General features: G+C 39.1%; 1 protein-coding gene across 1 annotated transcript in view; it reads left to right on the forward strand.

The window, feature by feature from the left end:
• Positions 1 to 12,996, forward strand: part of EXOC4 (exocyst complex component 4) — an 808,183-nt gene that overhangs the window by 688,983 nt on the left and 106,204 nt on the right. Inside the window, exon 14 of the mRNA XM_082472898.1 lies at positions 3 to 181. Within this exon, the coding sequence (XP_082329024.1) occupies positions 3 to 181 (179 nt within the window). The remainder of the gene's footprint in view (positions 1 to 2; positions 182 to 12,996) is intronic.

Raw genomic sequence — 12,996 nt, forward strand, 5'->3', positions numbered from 1 at the left:
AGGGCAGCCTTTGGCAAGGAGTCAGAAGTTCTTATTGGGAACCTGGGTGATAAATTAATCCCTCCACAGGACATCCTCCGTGATGTCAGCGACCTCAAAGCCTTGGCCAACATGCATGAGAGCTTGGAATGGTTAGCAGGTCGAACAAAGTCGGCTTTCTCCAATCTTTCTACATCCCAGAGTAAGTACCAGCAGGGTGGTTCCTGTGGGGACAGCTGAGGAACTAGACTGAATACTTTCATTTGAAATGCGAGTGTGTCTACACATCGCCATAAGGGGACATGTCCGAGTTGTTGGAAGATCTGTGCAAGAATTCTGCTTGTGCTGAGCCTCTGGTACTTTGTGATTCTGTGAAAGGAAGTAATCTCAGCTTCCCCATGTGGGGCGTGGGAAGCCAAAAAGGTCCATGTTAACATAGCTTGATGTTAAACCTTAGAAACACCGGATTGTGTAAGATTGAACCACTGTGTCTCAAGAACAGAAAGCAATATGTTTTGTCCTCCTTACAACTTCTCAAGGGTAGAAACTGTGTCTCAGAGCTCAAAGCTGAGCACGCGGTTGATGTTTTCATTTTAACTGATAGAAAACGAATGAAAAAGTATCTAAAAAGAGAATAATAGAAGTGATCAAGTTGCTAGAAAACAGAGACAATGAGAAAAACAATTATTCTGGAAAAGAGATGGCTGAAAGATAACCTCATTATACATTTCAAGGAAATTAAGGAATAGGGCCTGAAGTAAAAATGGGAAACCTTTTTCTATCAAGGACCAATGACCAATTATTTCAAAAATAATTTGAAAACTTTGGGACACATAAACTTTATTCAATAAGTATAGCACAAATGTTTTTTAAAAGCATTAGTTCAGAAGTGTTAAACAGTTAAAGGCAAAGAAAAAATGATATGAAGAAGGAATAAAGGAGATGGGAGATTTGAATGCATGAATGGAGGGACAGAAAACAGGATAGAAAAAAGCGCAAGAACATGAAAGAAACTGAATCAGCTCTGAAGTTAGTATTAGAGTGAACTGTTAGAAGATTATTAGAAGGAAAAAGCTTGTATTATTTGGACTGTGAACTTCAAAGAAAGTTATTTTTTATCATTGTCTCTTGAAAAGTTATTATTGCTTGATTAACCATGATTTCCAGCCCAGAGAGGGAGAAGATGTGGATGAAATAAACCAGAGTAAATTATGCACTGAAACACAGTCCCCACGGGCAGAGTCTAGGAGACCTTTGAATGCTCACTTACTTATGATCTCATGCTGATTGTGTAGCTGTCCTGGGGGTCAACAGGGGGTGAAGAAAGCAGATGGAAGGAGGGGGCTTTTGAGATTATGTATTCTGCTTTAGAAATCTTCTTAAAATATTACTTTTTATTTATACTCTTATTTTTGCACTTTTTAGTATTTAAAATATTACTTTTAGCTGATGATAAAATTGTACATGTTTATTCTTAGAAATGTATTCACCTACTAAGGATAGTTTGGACTCAGTATTGGGTCTGAGCAGACTCTGCCTAAGTAGGTATCCTTGAGAGGTTTTCAACTTTATAACGACCTCATATCAGGGAACCTGTCACAAGTAGTAGTCAGAATTAGCCATTTTATCTCCCAGACTCACCCGACTCCACCAAAAAAAAAAAAAAAGTCAGAAAGAGCTGACTCCCTTTTGCTAGTTGCAAAATAAACAGCTCTGAAAAGGGACCAGATGCCCCTTTTCCTAGTTTCCTTTGACTCTTGCAAATGTAGGGCTGCTTGGGTTGGTTTGTTAGTGACGATTGGAAGGAGTCCTCTCGTTCGGTGGGCCATCAAAGTCTAATATTTAATAATGTAGTCTCTTATTTTGGCAGCATAGCCTCCCAGATTTCTGTTCTGTCCATCCTAAAAGAGCTCCACAAGGCAAAATAGGACACAGCCTCCATAGCAAGCCACTGAGTCATTCACACAGTCTAACCTGGCTTCAGCTGTTCTCAAAAAGAGAAAGATGCTCTCTGAGTTATGGTCAACTTTGTAATTGCACCATTTACCTGTTGTGTTCACGTCACTGAGAGTCCCTAGTATAGCTGATGTCTAATTCATGTCTTCCAGCACCTCTGTTATTCTGGCAAAGACCTCTTGTACCATGCCCATTAATACCTCTCATGTGCTCAGTTCCGTTTTATAGGTTGTACCCTCTCAGTTCCTGTCAGGGTGATTATTCCAGCCAGTGAGTGATTTAAGTGACTGTTAGCATTTTGACGATCAGTGCAAAACCCAAGTGAACTGTAATCACTACTTATGTTGTCTTTGTAAAAACAGAGCATCCAGCAAACCTGGTTTATTCTGCTAACAACATGCCTCGCTCACCCACACGCGTCTATTCTTTGAATTCCCAGGAGAGATGCCCACTGATGTTTATAATTTGAACAAAGCAGGGAATGGGTTACTTTGATTGCTCCATGTCAGTGTGACTTTAGAAAGGGAATAAAGGACAGCTCTTTATTATTCTTTTGAAAAGTGAACCAAATGATTACCTAAACAAAAGTGTTGCCAAGTCTGGAGGCTCAATAGCATGAAGAAAATGCCAGCCTTTTGTCTAGCACTCATAGAGACTCAGGATGGGGAAAAGTCAAGAAAAGAAGCGTAGAAGTTTCTTTTTTTGTCCACATCCTTTAACTATTTGGTATGGTAAATGCTATGCTTTATTATAATTAGGAAGCTATGGGCTTCCCTGGTGGTGCAGTGGTTGAGAATCCGCCTGCCAATGCAGGGGACACAGGTTCAAGCCCTGGTCTGGGAAGATCCCACATGCCGCGGAGCAACTGGGCCCGTGAGCCACAACTACTGAGCCTGCGCGTCTGGAGCCTGTGCTCCGCAACAAGAGAGGCCGCGATAGTGAGAGGCCCGCGCACCGCGATGAAGAGTGGCCCCCGCTCGCTGCAACTAGAGAAAGCCCTCGCACAGAAACGAAGACCCAACACAGCCAAAAATAAATAAATAAATAAATAAATAAATGTATTTATTTATTTTAAAAAAAAAGAAGCTACTAATGGAATGGAATGGAGGAAGTTTGCAGAAAATTATTTTCATAGTAGAAAATCTCTTTAGATATTAATAGCAGTATTCTCCTCCACCTGAAATATTTCATGTCATAGTGAAGAGAGTATTGCATTTTAGTGGCAGAGCATGGCTGGCCACTTGCCCAGGAGATAAGAGTTGACCATTTTTTCAAAGACAGTTTTTCCATCTCTTTTAGTATTTGCCTAAGCATCACTCTGTGTTCTTTACATTTAAAAGAGTCTCCTCGCCTCATGTAGATCCTGACTACACCAAAGGCACTGCTCTTACCTTCACAGTCCATGGTGCCTGCTCCATTTCTCCTGGTATTCCCCTGCTCAGCCTTCCTTAAACCTGTTCTACTTAAGATTCTTTCTGTTCAAAGTCGCAGCCCAATTAAAAGACAAAGAAAATATCGATTTATAAAACTGGTAAATCAAAAGACTTCAGGTGTGGCTGGATCCAGAGGTTCACAAGATAATAATACCATGTTACAGACATGTTTACACACCTGCTCTCTCTCCCCCACTTTCTCTATTTTTGGTGTATTCCCTTTATTGCTTTCCATCTCAGGTAAGACCTTTTCGTATGGCAACATCCTTGGCTACCAGCAGCCCCAAGATTATTTGATCCCAGACAAAAAAAGCATTTTTGCCAAGAGCTCCTGAAACAGTCCTAGAGAAGACTTGGATTGACCTAACTTGACCTCCTCTCATGGGTCTCTCAGGTTCTCTCTGTATATGCCTTGTTTTCTGACTCTTCACCCCCAACTCACGACTCAGTCTCCCACTCCCACTTCTAGAATCTCTTTATGTTCAGGGTCTGTTTTAACAAATATGCTTTCAGTGCAAGGAAGTTGAGCAGGATCATATGTAGCATTGGGCATTCAGGATCTAGGTTTATACATATTTTCTCTCATTGATCACAATTTCAACCTTGTAGTAAAGGCACAGAATAGTATCTGTAGTATCTGCTGTTTGTAACAATCCTAAATGAGAAGTCTGAGATTAACTGTTATGGTTAAGAAAATTCTCAGCAAATTGTGACCTAGATAAATTTAAGAGTGTATTCAGTTGGAACACTAATGATTTTCTTTTGTATCTTATCCTTTTGTTTTAAGTATGTGTTGCCTTTAAAAATAGAGTACAGAGAACTTGAAGGGGGCTCCAGAGCTTGTTTTGACTGCATTTGCTTCCTCAAGGGGGCGCCTCCTTTCTCGGATTCTGTAAAAAAAAAATCTCCAGGATTAGAGAATCTAAAACTTCCTTGATTATATATTCTGCTCTTTAAGTAACCTTACCATCAAGGAGGTCATCTGTTTTTTATTAAAGTCCCTTTGCTTCAGTCTAAACCTCTTTCTTCTGTCCTATTCTTCAGAAATTAAATGTTGAATATTTTTTCTGTGAAATACTTTAATGTGTCTGAAAACATTTCCCTGGTCTCTACCTGCCCATCTCTGGATAGTAAAAACTTTTGGCCTGAGGGTCCCACCCAGCCTCTGAGTCCAGGGCAACCAAATCTAGCAGAAGTAGGAGCCCAGATCAGGCCCAAGTTCGCTTACACTCTCTCGGATGGTGGTTTGACTGTTAGACTTTGTGAATGTGGCCCATGTTGCAAGTTCCTTCAACACCAGTTTTATCCCCTTCTGGCTCCCTCAGCTCCTGTTACCGCAGTTCTTGCTGTGCCCACGTGCATTGATAATAAAAAGTCATACCGTAATCTTTATTTTTATTTTTTGCGAAACCACAGGGTCAAATAAATCTCATAATTTTGGTTCCTGGAATTGGTTCATGAATTGCAGTATTAGTTATGCAGTTATTTATATACTTTTTTTTTTTTTATTGTGGTAAGATATACGTAACATCAGACATACCATTTTAACTGTTTTTAAGTGTGCAGTACAGTAGAGTCGTGGGAACTCTGTATTTATTACTATGCAACAGATCTCTGGAACTTTTTCATCTCACGTAACTGAAACTCTGTACCCACTGAACAATAAATACCCTATTTCCCCCTCTCCCCCAACCCCTGGCAACCACTTTCCACTTTCCATTTCTATGAGTTTGACTACTTTTAGATGCCCCCTTATAAGTGGAAGCGTGCAGTATTTGTCTTTTTGTGACTGGCTTATTTCATGTAGCCTAATGTCCTCAAAGTGTTATAGCATATGACCGGATTTCCTTCTTTTTTAAGGCTGAATAATATTCTGTTGTATGGATATACGACATTTTCTTTATCCAGGCATCTGTCAGTGGACATTCAAATTTCACCCACCTCTTGGCTATTGTGAATAATGCTGCAGTGACACATAAGTGTTATACTTCTTTCTTAAAGCAGAACTATTACTAGGGATCTTAGAAATCATCTGGTCTAACTCAGATATTCTGCACATGGAGGAATCAAGGCTTCAGAGTGGTCACTCTGCATGTCTCTGCCTGAACTTGTATGGAAACAAGCCCTCAAATTGCCACTTTAATTTTCTCTCTACTACATCATTGTCTTGACCATTACCAAGGTTAAGTACTGGCAGTGATAACAGTTCCATTCATACCCTATTCCTATTAAACCATCCAGGAAGGTCATCATTTTTTTTTTTTTAATGAAAGCACTTTAATGCCTACATTCAACTTGTGATCATTTCTGATCATCGTCTTGTGTGTAACCAGACTTTCTATGCTTTAAATATATGGAACTATTGCACATAATCCTTTTTGAATTTCATCTTAGTTGTAATAAAATATCTTATTAATTTTTCTCCCTCTTTTTTTGTTCTACAAATATTTTCAAAGTTAGAAACTCTACCTGTCTTGTTATCATGTTACAGAATATCTTCTAGCTACTGCACTCTCCTATGGCAGCAGCCACTAACCTTGTGTGGCTATTTACATTTAAATTAATTAAAATTAACTGAAATATAAAATTCATTTGCTTAGTCACACTAGCCACATTTCAGATGTTCAGTGACCACTGTATTAGCGAGGTTGTAGAACATTTCCATCAGCACAGAAAGTTCTGTTGGATTGTGCTATAGATCAACACTTAGGTCGCTACTGATAAAGTTCTAAAATAATGCCAGTTCATACAGTTAGCTTTTTGAAACATACTTGAAATGTCCACCTAGTTATATCAAGACATGGATAAATACTTCACTTGTTCAGTCTCCAAATCCCTTGACAGAGAAGTATGTGTTAGGCCTGGCTTTGTCCAAAATTTTTTCTATTGATGCTAAAGGGAAAAGAGTTTAGTGGTCAAATACACTTGAGACACATTAGGTTAAATAACATTAAATATAGTTCCTGCATACAATAAAACTTTTAAAGTCTTTTTATGTCAACGGAGTAATTACAGCAATGCAGTGTTTCCCAAACTTCTTTATCAATGGAATTCTCTCACCCCAGAGCATCTTACAGGATTTTTCTTTTATGGAACAACTTCTGGTAAACACTGTCCTATGCTATATTTATATAATTTGTTCAGAATCGTTTATTTCTCCCAGCATAGGCACAAGATAGGGCATATGCTTCACTACTGCAGGAATGTAATTTCATATTATTGGCAGATTTGCACACCATCAGATGACTTCTGTTGCAATTTGGTTATTTCATTACTTGATTGAATTATTTTTAGAAATGTTCAAGTCAACCAATATGAAATGACTATGGCTTCTTTTTTGCTTGTTTCAAACCTGGCTGCTGTCCAATGATTACACTTCCCTCACAATTCTCAAAGATTCCAGCTACTAATGTAATTCCACACCTCAGTTCACTGATGAATGTTAATATGTCCAGAGATTGATTTTTTTAAGAAAAAATTTTAATTTAGAATACTTCCAGATTTTGAGTAAAGTTGCAAAGGTAGTACAGAATTCCTATGTATCTCATACCCAGTTTTCCCAGTTGTTAACATCTTACATTTGTCACAACAGATGAACCAATACTGATACATTATTATTAACTAAGGTCTATATTCAGATTTCCTTAGTTTTTATCTGATGTCCTTTTTCTGTTCCAAGATCCCATCTCTAGGATATCATAATACATTTAGTCATTGTCTCTTTAGGCTCATTTAGACTGTGAGAGTTTCCTAGACTTTCCTTGTTTATGATGACCTTAACAGTTTAAAGGAATACTGGTCAGATATTTTGCAGAATGTCCTTCAGTATGGATTTGCCTAATCTCTTTTCATGATTAGACAGGGCTTGTGGGTTTGGGGAAGGAAAACCACAAAGATAAAAGCATTCTCATCGCATCTATCAAGGATAACTCCTGTCAATGTGACTTATCACTAGTGATGTTCTGGGATTGATTTTTAGGCCTCCAATTCATGTAGTCCCCTCTAGACAGTTCCTTCTGAACTCTAGATCGACTTTCCACTTTCCCACTGCAAATTGCTTTTGTCTCTCTTTCTAGTGACCATTTTTTAACATGATGAATGCATCTATTATAAGCCCAACGTTTGGACAAGTTGAATAGCTGCTTAAAAAAATAGTCGTCCTCCACCTTAAACAATTATGCAGTTGATAAAGATTATAATCTTGTGGGTCTGAAAGGCCTACGGAAGGAGATGTTTTTTCTGCCCTGAACCACTCGATTTGGGCCTGCAGCTACTTCTTAGTTGCCACATGTGCTAAACAATCCTTAGTAAATGTATACAAACATATTAATTTCAGACAAAGCCATGCTGAGATTAAAAGAGCTATCTGAATTTTTCTTCACCAAAAAATAAAGTTTTACTTTAACCCATTTACATTAGGTCCTTCTAATGTGCAGTGTTGACTCAAAACCCATTTACAAGTGAAACTTATTTCCTGACAAATGTCCTTTTAGAGTAGCAATTCTCAAAGTTAGCTGCATGTCAATTGTAATCAGTTGGGGAGTTTTAAAAAATACTGATGCTGGGCCCCACTCCCAGAGATTTTCATTTAATCGTTCCAAGGTGTGGCCTGGGCATCCCCAAACCATTCACATCAGAGGTTGAGAACCACTGTCCTAAAGGATTGGTTCTCATCCTTGGCTTATATTAGGATGACCTATTGAGCTTCCGGTCAGACTCTCTGCGGGAGATGCCCAGAGTACCGTGCTTTAAAAAGTCTCCTCAGGCAATTTCAACAAACAGCCAAGGTGGAGAACCACTGATTTTTGAGCCCTCCAGAATTTCTTCTTTAATTTCTAGAGCTCTTATATTTGGGAAATGCTTTATAGTTATTTTGCCAGTTCTAGTCTCAAAAGTTTGGGGTTAACGTGACTTCCCATTTTACAGACAAGAACACCAGGCTCAGAGTGTTGCAATTCGTGTCTATGCCAGAGTCAGGACAGCTGCCCACTTCTGCTTAGCAGTTCCTAGTTAGCCAAACTGTCCCCCAGATCTGATTAAAAATAAAAACCTTCCTCTTACCTTTTTCAAATCAGTGAAATGAGAAGGGCACAGGAATCGGTGTCTCTCTTAACACAAAAGGCTGTGATTGCCAAACCAATTGAATGAATGTAGAAGTGTTTACAAGTCAATTATATCACTGAAAGTAAAGATGGACAAGGTCCAGGTGTCTGTACACCCCCCATCCCTCGAGTATATGGTTTTGTCGCCAGCCAGGAGGCCTTTATACATTGCCAACTATGATTCAACATTTTCCAGAAGATGGAATAGGTATTGAATATGAATAGAGCTCTCTATCATGGGCTTTTTCTGCCCTAATGGCAAATGGAAGATAAAATGCAGACGCCCCCCCTTGCTGTTTGTTTTTCTGCCTTGACACAAATGAGAATAAAAATGTCCCTAGACAAGATCTCCTGGGACATTGTCCCGTTTCAGCTTTGCTTTTGTCAAACCATTAAGCCAGAATTTTTCTGTCATGATTTCATCTGATTATTTTTAATTAAAACTCTGTGTATGGTAATTTCTCTCCTGCTCCGGTATTTACAAGTTTCAAATATTTGTAGACTGTTATCAGACAGCTCCTCCTCAGCAGTTGCTTAGCCTAACTCTACATACTTAGTGTCTCGAATCCTCTTTTCCAGGTTGGGCTTTCTCTGCCATCATCATTTTTTGGTCTTATCCGTTGTCATTTTCTTCAGCTGACTCTCATTCTGTGGTTTCACTCTTATCATTCCTCTTCCTCAGTTGGTGACAACTTCCAAATTCATTGTCATTGGTTAGTTTCATGAACATACTGTTTACTAAGAAAATTACATTACCACTGGAATTATACCTTGTTCAGGGCTTTCCCACCTACTGTCCAATCTGGAATTTGTTTTGATCTTATCTCATTGACACAACTTCTACTTTTGTGTGAGCCTTTATCACTTTTTTGAAAAGTGTCCGAATATACTTCCATGTTGTACCAGTTTCCGAATTAATCATATGTTTTGTAGGAATGAAAACACTAAACGACAATTTTATGATGATTCAGTTTTGTTCATTTTCAGTCTTAATTGTACTCTATCGTTACTTATAAGCTGCTTGAAATTTATCTTAATGAAGAAAGAATTGTGTGGAAAATCCCTGTGCTCAGGGTGTTCACCTGGTTGTTCTTAGGAACTTTCTGAGACCCGTGTTGTCACAAACAATGGAGATGCTGGTAATTCTCTCACTTTATAAGGAAAAACATCTGGACCCCTCCAGCTCCTTCTCCACATTGATGTACTCTGCACTGTTACTACTGATTATCATCTAAGCTTCAGGCTGACCCATGGGGTTCCCATGTTCCTTTCTTCTTAGCACATCTTAAGTACTGATAACACGGGTTAGTCCCCTTTTTAAACATTTCTTAGTTTTTTTCCCTTTCCTCTCATTGAATACCCTCACAGGGCTCCTAGATCGTGGTCATTTTGCCTCCCTCTAAACCTCTGTGTTCTTCTTTTAATTCATAGACTCTTTCCCATGCTTCTCCCTTAGTCTTGGAGGCTTATAGTACATATTTGACTTTGAAGTCAAGTACACTTGGGGACAAATGAGGCAAGTTATTGTATCACCAGAGGGAAATTATTTCACCTTTCTGAACTAAATAGGTCTTCTTACTTGTTAAATAGATATGATGATGCATCCTCATTGGGTTGGTGTAACCATTACATGAGATGATGACCTTGGAGTTCTAAGCATGAGACACAGAGTGGGAACTTAATATGGGGTTCCTGGGGTTACTACTATGAACCCTATCACTGGGGCTCTCACTCACTGCACTGCTCCCCGAATACTGGGTCTTCACCTTCTCCCACCCCTTCAGGGTTCTCTTTTATCTCAAGTCTTGTGGTTGCTTTTGAAACCCCGTTAACATCTGTCCTTTTTGTTTTTCAAAACTATGAAAAGAGGGTTCCGATGTTGTTGAAAAACATGCCAGAACCAAATACAGTTCCTTCTTGTCAATCAGCTGGTCATCTGTCGGGTCCATTGTCCTGTGCCGAGTACTGATTTGAAAACAGCACCCTACCTCCCTCAGCAAGGAGGTGATTATCAGTTGTGCAGCTATGGGGGGCTAGTGCTGTGGGCGTTCTGATGTAATTTTGGAGTTCTCAGTATCTACTCGTAAAGAATTATGTGGCTGTTTCTTTGAAAATGCCAGCATTTGTATCCAGAAGGGAAATATTTTATGAAAATATGGTAATATCATGGATGGCTTAAATGTGGTGACTGGGAGCTTCCAGATGAATGATTGTATCTTCAAACAAAACTCTAAAATGGAAACAGGAAGAAGAAATAGGAATGAAAATCTCTGGGGAAAGGGGGAGGCAGAAGAAGGTGGAAAGCAAGAGAGGGCTTTAAAATGGCATGCTGAAATAGCAGAGCCAGATGGAGGAGAGGGTGGAAGTGCAGAATTACCCAGGCTGACACCCTGAGCGGAGGTGAGGAGCAGTGGCTACTAGGGCAGCAGATTTTGAACGAGAAATCGGAGGGGACCGACTTGGCCGCCAAACAGAAAAAAGAATCTCTTATAATGAATGAGAAGTAAGTGAAAGATTGTACCTGAAGGCACTGATTGTGCTATTAAATCTAAGCTTTTATCTGGAAAAGCCCTCAGATAGTTGGGTGCTTTAAAATGTGAGATAAGCCCCCTTACCAACATGAAGCCATGACTTCATGAACTTCTCACTAGAAAAAGAGTGTGTCTTTTAATTTCTTCACCCTCGAAACTAAGCGTGGGTGTACTACAAATGCAGGGGACCAGGAAAGATGAATCCTGATGGGGGAAACAGAGGATAGAGGGCTGGCCTGGACTGAATGGAAGAAATCTCTATCGCTTTGTGGGATTGGATTTAGAAAAATGTTCCAAAACATTTTTGGATGTAAACTGAATCTGCTCTTTCAGACAGCTTACTTATTAATCAGTAGTACACAAAGACCCTTTGCAGTCTGCCAGCCCCCCGGAAAGTGTAACAAAGGGACGGTATGCGCAAATGTGTGTGCATGTGACAGTCCCAGAGGATGCCACGATGATGACAATGGCACTCAACATTTAGACGGCATTTCATACTTTTTCAAGGACCTTTATAATCATTAATTCTTAATCCTTTATCCCTGCTTCAAGCTGCAGTTAATAGCCTTTATTCTCTCAGTTTTACAAAGCATGATCATGAAACAGAAGTTTGGCCATTGGCCCAAGGTCAAAGTGAGACAGTGACAAAATCTAGATTGAACCCTACTGTTCTCAGAGTGCAGACCACGGTGTCTAGAAAAACCAACATAATCGTCTGTTGCTAGTGTGCCTCAGAACACCAAACTAGTGCACCTCTGTTTCCCTCCGGGGATAATGCTATTCTTTAGTTGTCTGCCAAAATCACAACAGCAAGATAAATGCCATGCTGCATCCCCGAATGCATCTATGAATGACACTGGATGCACTTTAAAGGGGGTGGTCTTGACCTTCACCTGCTGTAAGAAACCGAAGCTGGAAAACCTCCACCCCCCTGCCAAGGATCTATTTTGAAACCAAATTTTATAGTCGTGTATTTAGGGAAAGGTTCTCATTTACTTTATTATCCTAAATTCAATATTGTAATTTATATCCACTCTTATAAACTATACAATAAAAATGTAAAAGAACTCCCTTCTTCATATGAGGTACAGGAATATATCAGGTATAGGTCTCCAAGGCACAGTGTTGTTTATGAATAGCAGTTAATTCTGTGTACTAACATCTTTGAGGTCTGGTCGTTGAATCCTAGGTGAATTTGACTGGAGTTCTTAACTAACAACGTAATCCAATTTTTATGAAAGGAAGAATAATGAGGACTTTTCTATAAGACTAATGAAAAACCTAAATGTTTTTCTAGAAACCAAGAATATCTGATCAGATTCTTCAAGGAAGCAAAAATCCTGTAAATGTCAGAAAGGTGTTACATTCTGGAAAACCCCTTTGGTCAAATTCATCTAAAGAAGGTGCTACTTGTAGGTGACTTTTCAGCAAGTCTGTCAAAAGCTTCTTGCTATAGATAAAAATTCAATAACCTTTCACTGTGGATGTGCCACAATTATCACTCATTTAAAAACAGTCCCTCTAATAGAGTATTTTATCATGCTGGACAGTCTCTGCATTGTTCATTATTTAGTGTTTGCTGAGCTGACGGCACTTCTACAGCACTTCTCTTATCTCTACTTCTTCAGAATTGGATTTTATATTTCTGAACCAGCCAGATATGACAAGTCATTTTCTTCCCTCTTGTCTTTTAAGAAACGCAAACTTGATTTCTTTTTTTTCAACAATCACCACTTAAAGTTATTGGAAATGTCTGTATTAACTAGCATTGGGATATGCAGTGGAAGACTATTGCATTTTAACTGCAATTGGGGTTTCCTCTCTTCTTTTTCTTTCTTTTTATTTTCCAATATTTGTGTATGCTGTATCTCTTTGGAACCTCATTCTTCGAAAACACACAGTGTACGGCAAAGATGAGGTATTATGAAGCCTGATGTTGCTAGAAGACAAGGTATTATTGGAATTATTGTATTCCTGAACCTCAGGAAAGGTGGT

Source organism: Balaenoptera physalus (genome assembly GCF_965194825.1).
Source record: "Balaenoptera physalus genome assembly, chromosome: 8".
NCBI lineage: Eukaryota > Metazoa > Chordata > Mammalia > Artiodactyla > Balaenopteridae > Balaenoptera > Balaenoptera physalus.